Raw genomic sequence first — 23,055 nt, forward strand, 5'->3', positions numbered from 1 at the left:
CTTCTTTCTCTTTCCTTCTCTTTCTCTCTCCTGCCTTTTTCTCTCTCTTCAAAAATATCTCAAATCCTCAATTTATCAAGCAGGATCGTCCTGGATGATTCCAATTCGTCCCGGGACGAACTCCTCTGGACATGGATCGTACAGACGAAAATTAATTCCAATTTATTTCGTCCCTAGACGAAAAATATCTCAAATCCTCAATTTATCAAGCAGGATCGTCCTGGATGATTCCAATTCGTCCCGGGACGAACTCATCTGGACACGGATCGTACAGACGAAAATTAATTCCAATTTATTTCGTCCCTGGACGAAACTCTCTGTTCGTTCGTCCCGACGGTTCGTCCCGATGTACCTAGGATCGTCCAGACGAACCTGCATTTTTACTCAGTTCGTCCGTACTAACCATACAGATTTTCACAATTTTCTTCAGTTCGTCTCGTACTAAGGCCAGTTCGTCCAGACTAACAGCACTCACAAAAATGAACTTTTGAGGGGTTTTACAATACCAAACATATAATGCTTATGATCTTCATCATCACTAATCTTGTGGCTTGGCCTCAATTGAAATCTTACATCAATATTAGAGGCATAATAGATATTTTAACACATATCTTAAAGGCAAAATTACTCAATTGATGTGGCTCAGTTCTCTACCACAAAATTTATATAATGACCAATAGTGGAACTTTTGGCTTTGCATGAATTTTGGAGGGAACATAGCTCATTTATTTATCATATTCTTTGCTAAGATTTTAGATACGGATTATTGGACTTCGATCTCCTCTCAGTCCATTTGAAGATAAAATTTTGTTGAAGCTCTTCCAGCTGTTATTCACTTTCAAGCTCCTTTACTGACTTGAGTATCAGAGAGTTTTCCAAGTTGTTGTATAACTTTTTGTTTAAGCTAATTATGTTTAGGACATGGTATTGAGCTTTAGACAGTCCCTCTGTTAAACTCATTTGATATTGGAGAAATTATTCTGCGTGGATGCAGAACACCGTTTAGAAATCAACCAGAATGCATCACGTCACCTCCTGCTGGTACCCGGCTTGGTACCGCTCAGTACCCAGCTCGGTATTGTTGATGTGGCGCATTCTGGTTGGTCTCCAGACGGTAAATTGCGTTCGGCGTTCGCACAGAATAATTTCTCCTGATATTGAAGACTGTTTATGCCACAGCAACAATGGCAATGTGATTGATAGGCCCCTCTTGGTTGTCCCTGTTTTTTGTTTGGCCATCTCTTTCTTAGTGTGTTATTGATAACTTGAAATGCTCCGATCTGTTGGAATTTGCCTTGGGCTCTAAGCACTTCCGAGTTCTATCATCTCCTGATTATAATATTTTGAACCTCAGTCATATCTTCTAAACATCCCTTAGATTTTAAGGGCTCTAAGATTGAATCATCAATAGGCTGCCACTGCCATGGATACTGTATATGAAGTTTATAAATGCACAAGCTAGATCAAATGGTGCATTTGAGTCATGAAGTTTTTGCAGTGGTTGGTATAACTCTTGTGTGCAGATGTTCATCTGCATTAGAGTTGTGCGACAGGTGATGTTATGCCAAATCCAGTAATAGAATGCTGCCCATTTTTGTCAAATACTACTATAATGAATGCTTATCTATTCATATTTGAGAATGATAAATTTTTCTATTTTGAATAGAGGATTGACAGTCCATGTGATGTCGTGCCTAAGATTTTCCTGTGGTCTCAAAAAATATCTGATATCAAAGGCTTTTTCAAATATTTAACACCTTTTTTTGGTAGTGAGCACTTAGGTACTTTAGCTATGTTTGTATAATAATACTTTGAGCATAAGGAATGAAAAAAAAAAAAGATTGAATAGCTTAGATCAATAGCCGCAGATTCATAATTAACCAAAAAATAGCTGGGATATCATTCATTTTTTTCAATCAAAACAATCATCATTTCAAAAGAGTCCATTTGTTCTTCCTTTGCAAATGAAGCGCGATTGGTTGCCATTCCTCACACCGTTTTCCTCTTGGAAAAAGATGGAAATTCGGTAAGTAGTTCATTTTTCCTCATTCAAGGATTAAAAATAGATAAATATTTAGCTTTCTATTGTTTGTATAAGGTTCACTCCCATTTGCTCATATCTATAGAATTTCTGATCATAAAAAGGTCTTAAACTTAAGTACGTGATGCTTTCTTTGATCACTACATGTTTCTTGTTGCATATTGCTTGCGCCATGCAATACACCTCTCTATGTTCATGGATGCCCCATGAAATACTCCCTTTTTTATTCTATTAATCTGATTTTCTCAATTGATAGGAATTTTAATCTTAGAGTCCATTTATTTTTCTTTTCTTTTTTGTTTTTTGTTTTTTGAAGATGGAATGGGAGAGAGATGCTGGAGAAGCTGAGAAATAAGCGGCTGATGTTCGTGGGTGATTCCTTAAACAGGGGTCAGTGGATCTCCATGGTGTGCCTTTTGCAATCTATGGTTCCAACTGGCCAGAAATCTATGTCTCCCAATGCTCATTTAACCATTTTTACTGCTGAGGTAAAATTAAAGAATGTCTAATATTCAATGTACCCTTTTGTCCTGGTAAAAATTACATATTAGGGCAGATCCATCGTTAGCTCTTCTAGGGCAATAAATGGTGCAATCTATGGTTCCAACTGGCAAGAAATATTTGTTGCAATACTTCATAAGAAATTATTTTGCCTTATTCGATATGCTGCATGATGATGTTTGTTCCTGTGACCATGAGATATTATTGACCACACAAGCTTGCTGCTTGCTGATCAGGTTGTACAGCCAACTCATTTTGGCAATGCAGCGTTTTGATAAACTTAATAATACTTTCCATGCAGGAATATAATGCTACAGTTGAGTTTTACTGGGCACCACTTATTGTAGAATCAAATTCGGATGATCCCGTAAATCATAGATTAGATGACCGAATAATACGGCCTAATGCAATTTACAAGCATGCTTCTCAGTGGAAAAATGCTGATATATTGGTCTTCAACTCATACTTGTGGTGGAGAAGTGGCCCGAAGATCAAATTATTGTAAGTAAATTCTTTCGCCTACATAAAAGAAAAAGGAAAATAGTTGTAAACAATGGATATCAAGCCCATCCTCCACGTCCCTACCGCCCATCCCCTACCTCTTTTTGATGTTTCTTCTGCTTTTCCATGCAGATGGAATGCTGATGATGAAATGTGTGAAGAGGCAGATGGGTTAGATGCTATGACATTGGCCTTGGAGACATGGGCTGATTGGGTTTCTTCCAGCGTCAATCCATTGAAGCAGCGAGTATTCTTTGTTACCATGTCTCCTACACACCTTTGGTGAGTTCTACCATTAGATTTGACTGATCTTTTTTATAATCTGGCCTCATTGCTAAAAAGGTTAACTTCTTATTTCTCAAGCATGTGCAAGAATCTCAATGAGCGCGCGCACATATATATATATATAATTGAAGAGAATTTTTACTGTATCATATTCCTACATTTATATACAAATCTAGGAGAGCTTCTGATAAGAAAAAATCATAATTCATTAGAATATGACAATTCATGAATTGGTAAGGTGACAGCAATAATCCCATGGGTCAATGACTTAGCAATGAGAATAAGAAAGGAGAACTTAGCACGATAGAGTTGGAAAAGGAAGGGGAGTTGGCAACCCGGCAGTATGGACAAGGCAGGAGGCAAGTTGTAACGATATGAGTCGGGCAGCAAGGTATGATAGAGGCAAAAGGCTAGGCGTGAGTCTGCGAAGTGGAATCTTGGGCTGGATACTGTAGGTGTTTCCCACACTACCTATTGAGTGAATGAATGGATGTAATCCATTTCCAGTTTGCCTGATAACTTTTGAAAGAATGCTTCTCATAATCTTTTGGTAAGAATATCCCTAAGTTATTTCCCCAATGGTAATGAATAGAACGCACATTAGATCATTGTCCAACTTCTCTTTTATAAATTGTTTTTCAAATTAAATTTGTTTAGTGCAACCATGATGGGATGATGTGAAATATTGTTGACTAAGGTTTTATCATGATAAAAGCTTCATAAGACCATTCAATTCAATTTTTAGCCATAGAAATTCATAGATTTTTAGTATCATAGATCTAATTTTTGTTTCTTGGCTGTTTGTTGCACCAAATTTTGTTTTTAATTTTCCAAGTTAAAAGATTGTGGCTTAAAAAGCTGCAATATCCTGAAGTTGATCACATGTCAACAATATAACCTATGCAATATGCATTTGTGTAAACTTTTAAGATTAGATCCTATCCCTATTTGAATAATATTCTCATACCTAGGCCGTCAGATATTGTAAATTCATTAACTTATCTTAAGGTGTGATTATTTAAGATTGTACATGAATTGAATTACCATACTAACAACAGGCAATGTTAGGGATGATATGTGAGAACTAGATAAGTCTTCCTGCTAATTTTTTATACAAGAGTTTTTATATTATCATATCTTCTGGAGCTTCCCCAAGTTTTTGATTAAATTCTTTAAGGCTATGGATAACCTTACGTCCCAACTTAACATGTTCCTTTCAGCATGCCCTTATGTGATTTTATTGTAATATGGAGATTTTATATTGACAGTGTGCGACTTCAATGATAAGGAAGTACTTTAGCTTACCTAATTTTTTGACTTTGAATTCTTAGAGCTACTTTTTCTTTTAAAGTCTATTCTTTCTAAGTCATCAACTGTCATGATGATGTTCTCAATATAAACTAGTAGTTGGAGACTCAAAATTGTGTGTTTAACATAAATATATGGTTTTCATGATTTTGTTTATATCCCATGTTGAGCATTACCATGGAGAACCTTCCAAACAATGCCCTTGTAGATTGCTTCAACCCTGAATCAAATCCTGATGGGATATCCACAGACTTTCTTCATTAGATCATCATCTAGGAGACATTCTTTATATTAAGTTCTTAATTTTTTCACTCCCTGTTCAGTACTAATGATAACAAGATTCGAATAACATTTATTTTAACATTTGGAGCAAAGGTATTAAGATAATCAATCTCATATATTTGAGTGTAGCCTTTGGCCACTAGCCTGGTGTTAACCTCTGTACAAAGAAACAAAAGAACCAAAAAAAAAAAATGCATACCTCGTATAGTCGAATCATCCGCAAATCTCGCTTTACCTAGTACATCGTCGAAGTTCTGCTCAAATCATGGATATCCTGCTAAAAATTTTGCACCGACAAAGCGATCAAATATCGTAAATCCTGCGGCTCTTCCCTCGAACGAGCTTCGCCATCTCCATTAAAATGAGAACGAGGCTAAGATGTTCGCTTCTTCGTAGCTCTCCACATTCCAAATCCCATAAGCTTCTTCGTTTCCTTACTCGACCTGCTCTACACCCTGCCGAAGCTCTCTGTTGCAAGCCTTCCAACCCATTTGGTCCATAGAGAGAGAGAGAGAGAGAGAGAGAGAGAGAGAGAGATCCCTACCTCAACCGAGCCTCAAATCCTTAGCCGACACTCCAAAGCAGCTCACTTATCTAACCTTGCCTTCCCCTTCTATTATAACTGAACCCTCTACCCAATCCACTTAACCTACACATTTGAAGCCCACTCACACTAACCACTCTACAACAAGCCCACTTAACATACCCCATTCCCTCAAATACTTCTAAAAGCCCACTCAAATCTACATCAAGGTAACCACTCATCCTCTCTCACATTTTTCTATATTCCCCTTTATAATATTAATAATATCATTCATATATTTAACAATATTAACATTGATAATACTGTTATTTAGTTTTGTTGTTACTATTGTTGCTTATACCCGCTCTCGAGGCTAGCAACGAGCCGACAAACCTCCCTACGCGACTCACGTAGCATGAGGGGAGGAAAACTGGTGCGACGCTTGCGACGAGGAGGGTAATCCCGAAGCACCATGTAGCATGAGGGGGCGCGAAAAATAAGTACTCATACGTGGGGAAATCACTGTGCTTTTTTCTAACAGGTGTGCGAGACCTTGAAGCGCTCATGTAGCGTAGTGGGGATTGAAGAAAACATAGCCGTGGTATCTACGGGTATCTACTTGAAGCGCCCATGTGGCGTGGAGGGGAAGGCTAGTCTCCCAAAATTTCCCCTAAACGAGGGAGATGTCGGGAGGATGCTGAAATTTGGATTGAAGATATGAGGACTTGGACTTGAAATTTTCAATGAAACATGGGACTTGGATTTGGACAATTTGAAACTCGGACTTGGATTTTATTTGAATACTTATTTAAACATCAAGTGAACTAAATACAAATAATTTGAAACTTGAAGATCAGACCAAATGACATGGAACTTAACTCAAATTTTGACATAAATAAAATGGATAATCACTAAAGAACCTTTGGAAAATGACATCAAATTTTCAATGGAATGTTAAAGAATTAACATTTCAATTTAAATGTAATTGTTAATCAAGAAAAATTTGAGTCATTCAAATCTTATGTAAGCAAGCAAGTGGAAGATAAGCATCAATCATTCAAGCAATGATCGGATGGAAAATGCAATAACATGCTTATACCCAATGATACAAAGTTTCTTTTCAATGAACACTAAGGAACTATTATTTCAAATGGGTGGCACATGTCACTAAGCAATTTTATAATGCATGATCTAAGTCATCTTCATATGATAGTGAAGGGCTTACAACATTCAATATGATTTTTCTACAAGTGACAATAAAATAGCAGAGAATAATGCTAGTTACTCAATTAAGTATATCAATGGATAAGAGACGGACGAATGAAAGTCTACGCTCAAAAGACGTGGGCAAGGAATGGTACAATTAAAACAACTCAAGTTTTGAGCTCTCAATCAAACTGATATGATTGCAATGATTAAATGGAGAAATGTGGCAATATGCCTACAATCAACAAACAGAGCAAGTGATACTCATATTAATCATGCAAGCAAGTCAAAGAACTAAAATGAATATCAATGGAAAATTGCGAGCAATTGCTTATGATAACTAAAGTTTCTATGCATTGCTCATAGGCAATAATCAACATGAATACGAAGAATTGCAATAAAAATAGGTACATTCATGAAGCATGAAAGATGTATAAATGAATGTGGTAGCTTCCCTATCACTTGCAATCCACCAATATCAAGCAAGTTTAGTCTTCTCTCCAACAAGCATTGCAACTTATATGCAAGATAACACACTCACAAGTGACGATGATTAAGCATGATGCATGTATCAATCACTCAAACGAACATATTGCCCTATTGCAAACAAAAGAGATCAATGCACATGATGATACACCACAAATACAACACTTCGCAGTCACCGCCAACATACAATACGTGTTCAAGAGGAGACATGCCACAAAAGAAATATCAAATTCAGGCTGAAGTGTGGCCCTCCTATAGTTAGTACAAGTTAGCATGCAAGTAATCATATTGATACCTTGCAAGTGAAAGAGATCAGGGTACAACGAACATAATGACTTAATCTAGTTGGTGATATGCTCTATAAGCATATGCAGAAGCATGCAGCAAACATTAGGGTATCCCTATAATCAAGATCAAAATATAAGCAAGTATATTCAACCTTGCAAGCTATAACCAACAATGGTTAGTAAAGGTGTATTCAAAAGTCTGAGGCAAATTCCGCCTTTATACAATCAATACCACTTGATTCAAAGTGGATGCGCTAGCTCCCTTCAAGCTGAAGAATTTGACATGCAACGAACACAGTAACCTTCTTGCAAGCAAAAATTGAATCGAAGGGATAACAATGTGCTTACAACCAATCAATAACATAGAGGTCCCAAGGAATTTTGGAGATCATCAAGTTAGTTTAAATGCAAAGGTCAGTAAGCAATATCTCTGGTTTCATCATGCATATAATATGCCACCTACAAAAATCTACAAAATGCAAAAGCAGGAGATTCATTAGTGTACTACAATCCACATGCAGAAAGTAACAAGTAGTGCACAACAGTCTATCTGTGTAAAACAGGCTAATACAGAAGGTCTACGCCTATAGGAAATCAGAACTCGGATCTTAAAGCCCTCGCACATGCACCGTAGACTATTTTGCCCCTTTTGAATTTTCAAAAATGCCCCCGCACATGCACCATAATATGTGTACACATAGGTACACAAAAAGGGGTATGCAATCAAGTACCCGCATAGGCCCAACGAGCATGTTATTGGTACACACGTGATGCCTAGGGATGCTACGTGGGTCAATAAATGAACTCCAGTTCGAGCATGACCCGCCTGCGTAGGTAGATAGGGGTCGACAAGGCTCGAACCATTAAATAAATGAAATTGTTCATTGATTTTAACGTTAAATGCTCATATAAAACAAACACATGAATATTTTAAAATTATGTACTCATTAAAATATAACTTTCAAATTCAAATGCGTCGCCTCGAAAGTGAGTCATTGCCTTGAGAAGCATGTAGCAGCCTCAGGAAGCGTGCAACAACCCCCTACATGCTCCGATGAACATCCTGTACATGCAACATAAAAGTCTGAGAATATTGTGCAGGGTTAATAGTGAACTGAACGAATATCCCCTTTTCAAATTAAACGATTGCATGCACTCTGACAAACATGACACATTAATACAAAATTCTGAGAATGATGCACTAGATTAAAAACAAGTTAGATTAAAATTATATTTTTAAATTAAATTATCTACATATACTCCAATCTATGTTGCATTGATACAGATACGGCGACACGGATATGACCCAATACGGATACGGGACACGTCAATTCTTAAAAATATAGGATACGGGTACGACACAAACACAGCATTATAATTTAAATGTCTAGTACAACAACAAAAACATAAACATAAATTATCTAGCACATGAAATTTCAACTATTCAATAGAAGGAATGGTATGATTAGCTTCTTCATTGGTGTGTCTTTGAACTTTTATTTCATCTTCAATAAATATCATAGCTTCTAATTCAGGCTCATTAAGTGAAAGATTAGTAATTTCTAATATTCTCATATTATCAAGAGACTCAAATCCATCTCGGAAAATCAGAGAACCTTGCTCGAAGCCTCGGAAGTAAATACGATGCATCTTTTTTTTTGGATTTTTTTTCAACGGACACGCGTATCAGATACGCGTGTCCTTTTGAAATTAAATAGTATTTTAATTGGATATGGCTTTGGTGTATCCGACACATATCGGTGGTGTATCAGAGGCGTATCCGTGTATCGATGTATCGGATACAGCACGCCTTCATAAATAGGTGTATCGGTGCAACATAGACTCCAATTGATGCATCTCCAAAATTCGAGGTTTGAGAATGCTGTACAGATTAAGTAAGAACTTAAATTTCAAGTTTAATCATCTTTCTTGAAAGCATTTAAGTTGACAAGACTTGACTCTTGAGTTAATGAATAAATATATAATCTTGATATTCACGGAGGTATTTATTTTTGCATTCACATTAGGTCATCAAAACCCTCTTAAAATGAAATGCATTATAAAAATTGTAAATTTTCTAGTTAACATTCTTATAATAATTCACAAGATTAGTACTCGAACACGATCCTTTGATAACGCTTAAGTAAAGTTGATAATATTCTAATAACATAATAAGATTTTTAAAAATTCCAGTTGATAGTCGTGTTGAAAGTAAATTTCAACCGAAGGAGTTAAATCTCAAAATTAAATTTCACATTGCATCTATATGTAAATATTTTCATATGACTTCAACATCACCCCAATGATGACTATTTTGAATGTAATTCTCAATCGGAGGGATCAATTCTCAAAATTAATTTTTAATAATTAATTTTTAATATTGCAAATACAAATTTTTAAAAGTAACTTCAACGTCACGTTGATGATGGCCGCGTTGATAGAACTCTCATTCGGAGGGGATTAAATAACTTTTCAAAATGCCCCTAACTTATATAGTTAATTTCTCAGGACTTTGATTCTGATAAAATGCAAATTTAAGATTTTTCAAGATTTAAAATATTCAAGTGAAATCTCTCTTAAACTTAAAGTAAAAATTTATCCACCATCCACAATCATTTATCTAAGGATATAAATTTAAGAATAATCTTAACTCACGAAAGGTCAATCTTTTATTGAAAATATCACTAATATTCATTCTCAAACCATCTCTAGTTAAAAGGACATGACACGGGTCCTCAAACCTTGTATATTACCGAAATATAGCATCATAAGTAAACAATTATAATTCGGACCCTCTGACTGAATGATTTTACCATAGATATACATCATTATATTATGGCCATGTTTAGATCTCGTATACTCTCCAATGACTACCATCATTGAGTAATGAATCATAACCTATACTTGATAGAGTATAAAACTCTCTATTAGCCAAGACCGAATTGAATTTGTCATTAAGGATATGTATGTAGGAGTCGTTACTTGTATTCAAACAGAAGGTGGTTTAATCAAGCATTTTCCTATTTTAGTTGGATTACATCAAGAATCAGATCTAAGGCCATATCTTTTTGCTTTAGTCATTCTTACTGGACATTTGCAAGAGGATGTAGCCTGGTGTATTCTTTTTCCTAACAAAAGTCTTCTTGTTGATAAAACTAGAGAGGGAGTTGAAGAAAAACTTAAATTGTGGATGTCATACTTAGAACCTTAGAATCTAAGGTTTTTGTTTCAGTAGATCTAAAATGAATACATGGAGTGTAAGTTTAATAGTAATAGATCTTATAGGAGGATTATGACTTTGGACAATTAAGTCATTAGAAAGAGTACATGCTTTACATATCTCGAGTCTTTTGTCCAGAGTGATGGTGAAATAGATGGGGATATTATTAGTAGAATTCAAATTAAGTGAAGGAATGTATTGGGTCTATTGTGTGATAGAAAAGTACCCCTTAAACTTGAGAAAAAAATTGATAAGCTAGTGGTGAAACCTATAATGTTTTATGGCTCAGAAAGTGTCCATTAAAAGATAACCATAAAATTAAGTTATGTGTTGCAAAGATCAGGATGTTCAGGTGGATGTATGACTTTACTCTAAGAGACAATGTGAAACAAGTATATACGTGAAAAGTTTGGAGTAGCTCCAGTAGCAGATAAGATTAGAGACAGTCGCCTTAAATAGTTTGGTCACATAAAACTTCTGCCTTCCGATAATCCGGTTAGGAGAGTAGATGTATTAGATATAATTTATATTAAGAAAGATAGAGGTGGACCTAAAAAGACTTGGGTAGAAAGTATTAGAAATGATATTCTTTTTATTATATTTAAATGAAAATTTGATTCTTAATAGGACGCAATAGAGAAAAATGATTCATGTAGCCATCCCCACATAGTGGGATAAAGACTTAATGTTGTTATTTTAGCTAATATGTGGCATGAAAAGAAGCGTCTTTTGATTCAATAAAATTTTTTATTATAATTTTTAATATTATATGTGCAATTTGGATGTATGGTTACTTCAAATGTGGTATAAGTATGGCTACATAATTCCAGAAAAGTCATCTTCTTATACAGAAAAGAGGCACGGATTTTTATTTGGTGAATTCTTTCTTGACCTAATTTATTCTAATTAATTTTTATTAGTTTATTAATTTAAAAAAAATAAAAAAAAATAAAAAAAAATAAAATAAAAAAGTTTATTAATGTTTTTGAATTTGTTTGAATTCAAATATAACTGAGATTCTAATTGTGGTGAATAAATTATATTTGTCTTTGATTTTGTGTGATCATAATTTCTTGTTGACATTTTTAAATTTATTTGATCATTATATTATCATTGAGTTGTAATTCTTTTTCATTTTTTTTAACCTTAATAAAGCAAGTTTTTGCATGGTAAGTGGTCTTTGATCTATAAATCCTAGAATTTCATTATTCTAGTTGCATTAGAAAACTCTAATCATTAACCATCCTGTATCACATTAATATCTTAGCTTATGCATCTATTGTCATGTTAACTTAAAGAATATGTTAATTAAATTAATAAATAATGTAATTTAAATAGGATCAGATAATCTAGTATTCTTGACAACTACAAAGTTATTATTGTGAAATTAAAAACTATATTCATATATGAGGTAGGATGTATAATCTTAGAAAATTTTCAATGGGAACAATAAGTTAGAATATCTCCTTGAAAAATACAATATTTAATTTTTAAAGAGTTGAATGTACCATATTAAAACTAGTGGGATAGCTCAATTTTTTTCTTGCTTAGTGTTACCAATCCATCATGCACTAATATGAAATAGACTTTCAAAACAATACTTATCATTTGGTTAATATATGGATTAACTTTATGATTAATTTATATTTGAATAAAATTGAGCATGAGACCATTGTTGACCTCAACAGATAATTAAAAAAAAGGGAAGCGAAAGAAGAATCCAGAAAACCCGCAAGAAATCTTGCTAAATTGCAAATCGGCGCCGTTTACGTCAACTCCGCAAATCCAGCGAACTCACCTCGAGCACAGCTCTTTAGCATTGTTAAAAGGTGATCAAATGAAGAGTTGGGGCTCTTTTGCTTCCATGATTGAAACCCACAACCTCCATAGCCGTTGAATCCCGCACCAAGCCACGACCTCCATCTCTATATCTTCCTCTGTCGAAGCCAACCATCTATCTTCTATTCCTCCTTGCGATCCTGCCTCCTTCTCCGACCATACCTCTCACCCCGTTACCGAACTCCACAATAAGACCTCACCTATACCGACGTCCAACACAGACGTTTTTCCTCTCTTCCCCAACCGACCTCCTGGTTTCTTCGGCCCGGAGTGTGTGTGTGTGTGTGTGCTCTGCTTACCTTGACCGATCTCTTCAAGGCAAAAGAAAGTTAAAAAAAAAAAAGAGATACCAAAAAATAAGTGTTGATTTTTGTACATTTTGACATCATCGCCGCCGATCCCCCAAGGTATAAATTTTTAACTTAAACTCCGCTCTTGACGTTAGCAACGAGCTGGCAAACCCCCTACGCGCTCACGTAGCGTAGTAGGGAGGGAAACAGACGCGACGCTTGCGAAGACAAAAAAAAATCTCATCCTCGACGCCTGTGGCGAGCCGACAAACCCCCTACGAGCTCACGTAGCATAGTATGGAGGGAAATCAGTGCGACGCTTGCAACGAGACGGGTAATCCCCGGACCGCTCATGTAGCGTGAGGGGGACGAAAACTAAGTATCCATACATGGGGAAATCACTGTGCTTCTTTCTTATATGTGCTCGAGACCCTTAAACGCTCATGTAGCGGGTGGGGATAAAAAAATAAAATGCAACTGCGGTGTCATTTGACACCTACCTGAAGTGCTCAAGTAGCGACGATGGGAAGGTTGCATCTTGGTTTTTCCCCTAAACGAGGGAGACGCTGGGAGGCTGCCGAAATTTTGTCCGAAAAGGAACAAAGACTTGAACAAAAGAAATGAGCTCGGACTTGTATTTGGACACAAAATAAACCATGAAAGACTTGAATCAATTGCAAACTCAACTTGAACTTGATTGAATGAAAAAAACTTAAGTGAACTCAAACTCAAGCAATCATGACTTGAATAATTTGGATATGAAATTGAACTTGCAAGGACAACAGGGGACTCGACGAACGGAAGAGACTCATATTGAGCCTGGACTTTATTTGAATATACTTTGGACTTGAACTTGTGTTTTGAACTCAAAAGGATGAATGAACCTAAACTCACCTTGAGCTTGGACATAAAACTTAAACTTGAGTGGAACAATTGGGACTAAACTTTCGTTTAACACAACCTAAATATTTGAGAAGAGAATCCTAACCATTCAAGTGTAATAATGTCATTGATGAAACTACAAAGTTTCAAGTCCAAGTGTAAGAGAAGTTGGATAATGCCTAAATTTGAACACGAGACTTGTAATGACCAAAGCTCCAAAATAAACTTGCAAGCAATCATCAATAAGGAACAAATGAAGAATGTGGTGACATGTGCATAAGTGAAAATGCAAAACCTTCAATCGTCGCTTTAACCAATTGAAAAATGTTAATGATCAATAATGTTAGGTTCATCATGTGTATGTATACATTGCAATCCATCTTGGAGGATAAGGAGCTTTCAAGTATAATTTGATTATGGAAGGATATGTTAACTGAAATGCAAATCTCCTAGTGACGATAATATCGAGGTCATTCCCCCATCATGAATCAACTAGCGATGTGATGAAGTTGCATTACTCACATAGAGTTGTTTGGATGTAGTAATAAAAGATACACAACTAGCATGTATATGAAAAGTACATCATGCCTATAAGCAAGCGGAAGAAGCCGCCACAAAGGAGAATTGGATCATCATCAACAACAACCAACGGGTGGACTAATGCTTCAACTCAATGCCACTCAACCACCTACGAATATACTAAACATTTGCAATGAATACATACATATACCTACAGTGCCATTTACAAGCAGTTATGGAAAGCTCGTCATAATACATGCAAAGTATTTATGGATAGTAATTAAAGATCTAAGAGATGCATAGTAGTTCACACACAATTATTGTAGGTGATAAGCAACATATGTCATAATGTCTTCGTAGTCAACTGTCACTCAGCATCAAAATATAAGCAAATGCATCTGAGATTGTAAGTGATGAAAGTGAAGGGGATGTTCACGATTGAAACATTAAGAGTATGTAATGAACTACAATACACCTTTTTGGCAAGCATAGGAACTCCTACGAAACACTGTAGAAGATCCTTATGCATCCAATTTACTATCGAAGAACAAAATACAATACAGTCACATCAAATTCAAATGCAAATGCCTACGAGTGGTATTAAAAGATCTACAATACATATAAGCTCTTTACGAAAGCAGATGTATGTACAATATCCACCCATGACTAGATGTAGAAAGACATCAGTAGATGCAGTATCTTGTAGTCAACTTCAGTCTGTGAATGAATGCATCTACGTGTAGCGGTAGTGGATGTGTTGTAACGACCAAGACCTATAAATGCAAGCATTTACAACTCAAAGCAGGAGATTCGTTAGTGCACTATGACCCACCTGTAGAGAGCAACAAGTAGTGTACGATAGTCTACCTGTATAAAACAGCAAACAACTCAATCCAGAAGCTATTAAAATGTCACTGGATCCGCAACATTCATACAAGCAAACAGAAGGCGTTTCACAAATATCCCAAGAATGCCCCCTCACGTGCACTGTAATTTATATACACATAGGTACACAAAGGGTTAAATAAAATCATTCACCTGCATGGGCCCTAACGAGCGTGTTTTTGGTACACACGTGACATCTAATAATGCTGCGCGGGCTAAATGATGAATCTAGGTTCGAACCCGATCCTTCTCGACACAGTTCGAATCATTAAATAAATATACGGTCGTGAGGTCGACCGACATATTTATTTTATACATTCATATTTGGCCTTCAAGGCCCTTTATAAAAAAAGATTCATCGGTAAAGTCATTCACCCACATGGGCCCTGGCAAGCATGTTATTGGTACACACGTGATATTTAGGGATGCTACGCGGGTTAACAAATTTGAACCTTATCCTCCTAAATAATTAAATAGAAGTCAACAATGTTTAATAAATAATTAGAAAATGCCCTCAAACACCCACATGGGCCCCGGCAAACATATTATTTATACATACTTGACGTCTAGGAATGCTGCGCGGGTCAATAAATTTAAACCTAATCCTCCTAAGCAAGTAAGTAGGAGTCGACAAGGTTTAACAAATAATGATAAAATGCCCCCAAACACCCGTAAGGGCCTCGGCAAGCATGTTACTGGTACATACGTGACGTCTAGGGATGCTGCGCGGGTCAATAAGTGAATTCAAGATTTGAACCCGATCCTTTTATACGGATTAATATAAGTTGATAGGGTTCAAACCATCAAACAAATACACGGTTATGACAACCGATATATTTGTTTTAATACATTCATATTAGACCTTCAAGGCCTATAATAATATGAATTCACTAATAAAGGCACAAAGCCTACGAAACTCGATCCCTTATTGAAAAGTTGATAGGGTCGACAAGGTTTAATCAAATGGAATGAAATTCTTCACCCCGATGATGGCCGTGTTGAACGGAGATCTCAACCAGAGGGTACATAAATATTTTCAAATAACTTCCAAGCTCCACTCAAATATCCATAAAAATTCAAAAGTCCAAAAAAATCCAAAAATCTCAAAATCTAAATATTTAAAATTGAGATTAAACCTATCAACAACTTAAAGCAAAATTCATCTATCCTCCGCAATAGTTTATCGAGGTGGACAAATTGAAATGTACTTCAGCTTACAAAGAGTTAATGCCTAGTCGAAAATATCACTAGGATCTATTCTCAAACAATCTCCTGCAAATAAGGATGTTACGTGTCCTCTAACTGGCGATTTTGCCACCAAATGGCACCACAGGATCAATGGTTATAACTCGGGGCCCTCTGAACTGAATGGTTTTGCCGCCAAATGGCACCACGAAATATCGGTTATGGCCAGAGCTAATACGTTCCTTAGTGGCATTAAATCATTGAGATATGAATCAATAGGATATGATTGATAGGGCACAAAGCCCTCTACTAGCTAAGGTGGATTCAAATTTATCCCCTTAGATAAATACCTTCCCCAGGTCTACAAGGTCCCCTTGGACAAAGCAACTCATGGCTGCCGACAAGGATTCTTCTGTCAGGTTGGGTCGACTACCTCCTCTAACTAAGTAGACCAGGGACCATGATGGACCGTAACAACGGAACCATGGGATCTTGATCGGGTCCATCATCCATTCCCCCACCATTCGCTTTAAGTGTGAGATGGTGAAATTTCTAATTTTAAATATCAAATTTCCAAATTCTCCAATTTTCTAACATCCCTATGCCCATGCTGCTATTATATGCCAGATAACACGTACTTTCTACGTATGTGATCGACGACTAGCCTTAATCAAAAGTTCTCTCTCATGATCGGGAGGGGCAATTAACTATAGGGGCTTGCGCCTATAGGAAACCAGAACTCAGATCATAAAGTCCTCTCAAAATGAGGGCGAAATCTCTGGGTAATGTCTTATCTACAAATCCATCTGCCTTCCAAATTTGCCCCGGAACTTAATTCTGTTAAAACTCCCCTAAAAAGAAAAAATAACAGTCGGGCGGAGGCCGGGGCCGCATTTTCGGAGCCCACAACCATATCTCAACTTGAACTTATGATAGAAAATTGAGTTTATATGCCTAAATGTTAAATTGAATCATTCATGTCTTTTGTAGTTGATGAATTAAATGTGCAATTTCAATTTATTTATAGGTATTTCAAGGGCGTATGAATTCAAAATAAAATCTCCTTCAACTTATGAAATTTGCAATAAACTTTTGAACCTATTCTTATGAGAGAAAATAATCAAACAATATTTATTTATTCTAAAGCTGTCTATTTTTTAATTTTATGCTTATCTTGATAAAATTATTGAGGTAAATTCAAACGTATTTCCTTCTCTTTTACCTTTCATAAGATCTCTTTCCCAGTGTATGCTTTGTTCTAGTTCCTAGCTATTCGGTAATATAGTGACTATACTTTACGCACATGCATGTCTAAACAGGACATTTTTAATTGGTTGGTCAAATACTTTTTGTCATCATTGAATGTTAGAAGAAAAGGGTAGGCTTCAAGGAGAAGACTCCCATTAAAATGGGTAGGCTTCTTCCTTTGTGATATATGGATCAATGCTTCAAATTATGAAAATTGAACTCCTTGCAATGCAGTGGTAGGCTGCAGTGTGTACCCTTTGTAATTTAAGGTTTCGTTTGGGACAGCTTTTTCATTGCTTTCTAAAACTATTTTTTAGTAAAAAAATTCTAATTCAAAAATTTTTTTAACTAAAACACTGTTTTAAAAAGTATTAAGAAAGTTGTCCCAAACAAATCCTAATTTTCAGAACTTCAAATTATATGTGCTCTTTTAAAAGATAATCTTGGTACCAAATATATAGAGATTTATTCATTTAGGAGCAGAGAATGGAACCCAGGAAGTGAAGGGAATTGCTTCAATGAGAAGACTCCCATTAACAGCGATAGCTATTGGGGAAGTGGCTCTGATCTCAGCACAATGAAAATGGTGGAGAACATTTTAGGCAAGCTGGATTACAAAGTCACGGTCATCAACATTACCCAGCTATCAGAGTATCGGAAGGACGGCCATCCTTCCATTTACCGGAAGTTTTGGGAAACCTTCTCGCCAAAGCAGTTGGAAAATCCAGCATCTTATTCTGATTGCATACATTGGTGCTTGCCAGGAGTTCCAGATGTTTGGAATGAGTTACTCTTCAACTTTTTGTAGGGAATGTAAATATATTTCCGTCCGATGGCATTTTACTATCCTCTTTATGAAAAAAACCAAGTATTTATATGAAGCTGCTTGTTGTGTTTCATGCTGAAGCTGGCTTCTGTATGAGTTTTCTGAAAGGTAAGGCTGATTTCTGTATAGGATTTTCTCGTCAGGTTGTTAATCAGAACTGGGTCGGATTTTTAGTATGTAAGTTTAATGTTTTTCAAGTAAGCTTGCATAATGTCCAATTGCTTAATGTTTTTTTTTTTTTATTTATTATTTTTTGTAATTGCTGTGTTAAAATATACTATAAATTTGATGTGTAAGATCCAAAAAGAAATAAAAAATTCAGGTATGTAAGATTTAAATTAAATAATTATATTTTACTAAACTTATTTTAAAGTTTAATGATAATTGGTTGTTAAATTAGTATTAAAAGAAATTACTATTAGTAAAATAGTTTAGTAAATATTAGTATTTATTATAAGTAAAGGATTTAATTAAATTTGATAAATAGTTATTAATGAATAAGTGTTTTTAAACAGATGGATTTGTGAGAAGAGCATTTATACGTGGAACAATTATTACATCCTCCGACCGGACGTAGAGGAACGTCCGGTCGGAGGCAAATTCCCGCCAAAAAATGAGTTGTACCGAGCAAATACTGAGCAATACCAAACAATAACGAAGAATACCATCATTTGAAGACTCAATACCGAGTTATATCGGGCTTTACCGAGCAAATATCGAGTTATACCAAAGTTGTACCGAGTTTTTCCCAAAAAAACTCGGTACAACTCGGTATTTCTCGGTACAGCTCGGTATAATGCGGTATTGGTCTTCAGAGAACGGTATTCCTCATTATTATCAAATAATACCTAGTTGTACCGAGCAAATATCTAATTTTTTGACGGAAAATTGTTTCCGATTGAACGTTCCTCTACGTCCTTGCACTGGATGTAATAAAAGTTCTTATACGTGTGGGTCTTTATTCCACTCGTTAACGGAATTCGCAGAAGATAGAAAAATTCATGCAAGCAGGCAGCGGGAAGGAAGAAGTGAGGGTGAGGAGTGATAACGGAGTGCAACACAGTAAAATTCACGCCACTTTGAACAATAGGAGAATTCGGCACTGTACAGGCAATGGCTGAAGGAAAATTTTGGGAGAACTGTAATAATTCACAGTAAAGGAAAGCACGCGGCACAGTGCAAGGAAGGTTCGGCTTAGTGCAATGCAGGAAGGCTTGGGTACAGGTATTTGTGGCATTATAAAATTTGAAGGTATTTGAAAAATTGTACTAAATATTTGAATGTAATTAATTGGATTTATATAATGAATTGTAGTTTGATGTGAGTATAGAAGCTAATTAAAGGAACAATGATTTTGTGAAGGTGTTTTTGTTAGTGGAAAGAAAGAGTAGAAGAAAAGAATAATAAAAGGAAGGAAGAGGTAAGAAATTTCTAAATTCAGTAATAAAATTTTGTAGATTTCCTAAATTCAGTAATAAAATTTTTAAAGAAAAATAAACTCAATTGTGTTTTAGGATTTAAATATATATTTGCAGAAAGGAGGTTTTGAGATAATTTATCAAAGGAAAAGATTAAGAGGTGTAGAATTGGATAAGGCATCTCGTCAAGGAGGTAAGTAATACAAGTTTAATTAATAAGTATATGTTGTTATTTGGTAGACTCTTACAATAGCATGTAATGTAAATTCAATGAAATAGTTATAAAAAGGGATTAATGCTATGAATGTATGTTCATAGTAAAGTATTTATGTATGAACAACCACATGGAAATTAAAATTATTCTGTTTTAAAATAAAATGTAATATGATTATTTAAAGATTTTTCTGGTTGAAAATAAGTAGAATTCTTTACATGTGGTATACATATTCTCTTCATGCAAATAATATAATAGATATATTGTTATGAAAGTAAGCAACCCTATAATACAAGTAGAAATTATAAATATATGAAATTTATTGAATATCAAATTAGTAGATTGACTATAAAATGATATAATACTTACAATTGCATGGGAGGCAAAAGGGACCTTAGGTATGATACCTGCAATTATAGGTGGGGCTACAGGGACCCCAATTTTGATACATACATAGCATGTGGGGCAAAAATGACCCCTATAGAGGCAAAAATGGCATCTATGTAGTTAAATGATGATAATGTCAGGTTTACCTAGGCTCCATGAAACATTCTTATGAAAGTATAATCAAATCCTTAAAAGATTAATATAGATATTGTGCACAAACTTCAAAGGATTTAAAGGCTAATCCTAAAAATGATTATCTATTATTTACAAATAATGGTAAGTTTATTCAATTATGATTTCAATATGATTATTTATTATAATTTTGCATTTAAATTGTTATTTTATTTATATAATTTATTGAGTTGCATAGCTTACAAGTTTTTATACTAGCTTTTATTACAAGGAAAAGAAAGGAAATTTTGAAGTAGAATATGTTCAAGTTATTTCACATTATATTTTATTATTTAGCATTGTTTATAAGTCTACAATTGAGATATGTAGAGTGTTCAATGTTGTACTATTTTGGATTTTTTTATTAACTCTGTAAATATTATGTGTTGAAATTTGGATTAATTAGAGGTTTCCATTTATTATATAAATGTGATTGTCAATGAATGTTTTATGTAAGTTTACAATTGATGATAAATAAGTAAAAGTAAAGAATAAATGTTATGTTATTTCTGTGACACTCTAAGTTACAAGTAAGAGGTATAGTGGGGTGTTACATAGTGTGAGAAAAAAAGCCTCAAATAAATTTGAGGGTTGTGATAACCATCTCTTTATAATCACTATACTGATAAGAACTCAACCTGCTCAACACTAATATATCAGCTCCACCTATGTAGAACAACCATTTAGTTTTCATAATTCACCGTCGTTGGCCACTAATTACGCTTTGCTTAATTATATAGTTTGTCTATTGTCCTTATAATACATTTGTGCTACACCATGTAAGAGTTGGTATTCTATGTATATGATACTGCTCTCTAGGGGTGTCAATATTGGACCCGTCCCGAAAACCCGACCAGAACCCGACCTGAAAATATCAGGTTTGGGTTGACCTGAACCCGAAACGGGTCGGGCTCGGGTTCAACAATTTGTCCCATTTCAAAAATCAGATCTGGTTTGGGTTGACCCAAAATTGACCTATTTTGACCGGAAAACCCATTTTTGACCGGGCAACCCCGAGATTGTCCCATTTTTGACCCAAAAAGTAGTGATTGACCCATTTTTGGACCAAAAAACTATCAATTTTTTTTCTGTCCCAGTTCATTCGGGTCGGGTCGGGTTGACATGGACCCGAAGCGGGTCGGATTCGGGTCCAAAAATTTGACCAGTTTGTAAAAATGGGTCGGGTTCGGGTTGACCTGAATATTGTCGAGTCAGTTTCGGGTTCGACCCAAACCCAAACTGTGACCCAAAATTGACACCCCTACTCCTCTCCCAATTTCTATAATCTCTTCCTATACACTTTTGATTTTTTTTCTTCTAGGTTGTGGCAGGTTTCAGCTATAAACACTGCATCAGAGATCCATTAGCTTTACCACACCTCTCCTTCTCCTTCCAACAGCTACTTGTTCTTTATGCACAATTCGGTCCACTCATTAATCAACACCCTAGCATTGGTCTTTGACCCATTTGTCAAATTTTTGGCTAAATCAATTCTATTGTGACATGTTGGTATCATTGTGAGCTACAGTATAACACTTCACACTTATTAGATTTGTAGCAAAATTAGCACACTATTTGACATGTTGTTATCATTGCGAGCTGCATTATAACACCTTACCCACCCCTTCTTTTACTAGTCTCATCTCTTAGTTGCACCCTCATATTGCTTGAGCATGGGGCCTAGACTATAGTGGCTGCCCATTTAACTATTGATCTTCATCATATCCAGCATCCCACTCCTTACACTATTCCTTGCTCACTTATGGTGGCAATGGAATTTCACTCCCCATAAACAACAACATCCAATCCCTTTTACCCACTTCTCTTCCCAATTATAAGCTTCTTCTTCATATTCTTCTTTATGTTCCATTAATCTCTCATAATATCCTCTCCATCAATAAACTAAATTCTAATAAAAATTGCTTCGTCTCTTTTGATGGTAATGCATTCACTATCAAGGAACATTCAAACAATTAAGCTCTCCTCCAATGTCACAACACTAATGGAGGACTATATCCCCTACACTCCATTAACTCTCCTTCGACTCCTATGACACTCTCCACTCAACATCATTCTCCAACATTGTGGCATGCTCGGTTTGGTCATCAGCATTTAGCTATTCATTCAATACCAACAAAACCACTTGAAATTTCATTATGTTCAAATATTTTACTTCTCTACACCTCTTGTAACATGGCCAAAAGCCACAAGATTCCTTTTATTACGAAACATAAGAATACCTCCAAGCCTTTAAAACTTGTACAAATAGAGCTTGGGGATTATATCTGGTTGCTTCTTTTAATGGATTCAAATATTATTTTCTTTTTATTAATGACTTCTCTAAATTTTGTTAGTTATTTTCTATGCATAATAAAGTTGAAATATCCAAAAAATGTATTCATTTTATATTAGCGAATGAAAATTTATTTTAACACTTACACAAGAACATTATGATATGACGGTAGAGGTGAATACACCTCCCATCATCTATAATTTTTTCTCTTAGATCATAACAACAGTCATCCATTGAGTTGTCCTTATACCCTGAATG

The 23,055-nt window shown here is 35.4% G+C and overlaps 1 protein-coding gene across 1 annotated transcript in view; it reads left to right on the forward strand.

The window, feature by feature from the left end:
- The window catches only part of LOC110109947 (protein trichome birefringence-like 35), a 26,958-nt gene extending 8,426 nt beyond the window's left edge, over positions 1-18,532 (forward strand). Inside the window, exons 3-6 of the mRNA XM_020841177.2 lie at positions 2,358-2,529; positions 2,844-3,043; positions 3,176-3,325; positions 17,966-18,532. Of these exons, the coding sequence (XP_020696836.1) occupies positions 2,358-2,529; positions 2,844-3,043; positions 3,176-3,325; positions 17,966-18,296 (853 nt within the window). The 3' untranslated portion in view covers positions 18,297-18,532. The remainder of the gene's footprint in view (positions 1-2,357; positions 2,530-2,843; positions 3,044-3,175; positions 3,326-17,965) is intronic.
- The last annotated feature ends 4,523 nt before the right edge of the window (positions 18,533-23,055 follow it).

This window comes from Dendrobium catenatum, unplaced genomic scaffold (assembly GCF_001605985.2).
Source record: "Dendrobium catenatum unplaced genomic scaffold, ASM160598v2 fragScaff_scaffold_650, whole genome shotgun sequence".
NCBI classification, from domain to species: domain Eukaryota; kingdom Viridiplantae; phylum Streptophyta; class Magnoliopsida; order Asparagales; family Orchidaceae; genus Dendrobium; species Dendrobium catenatum.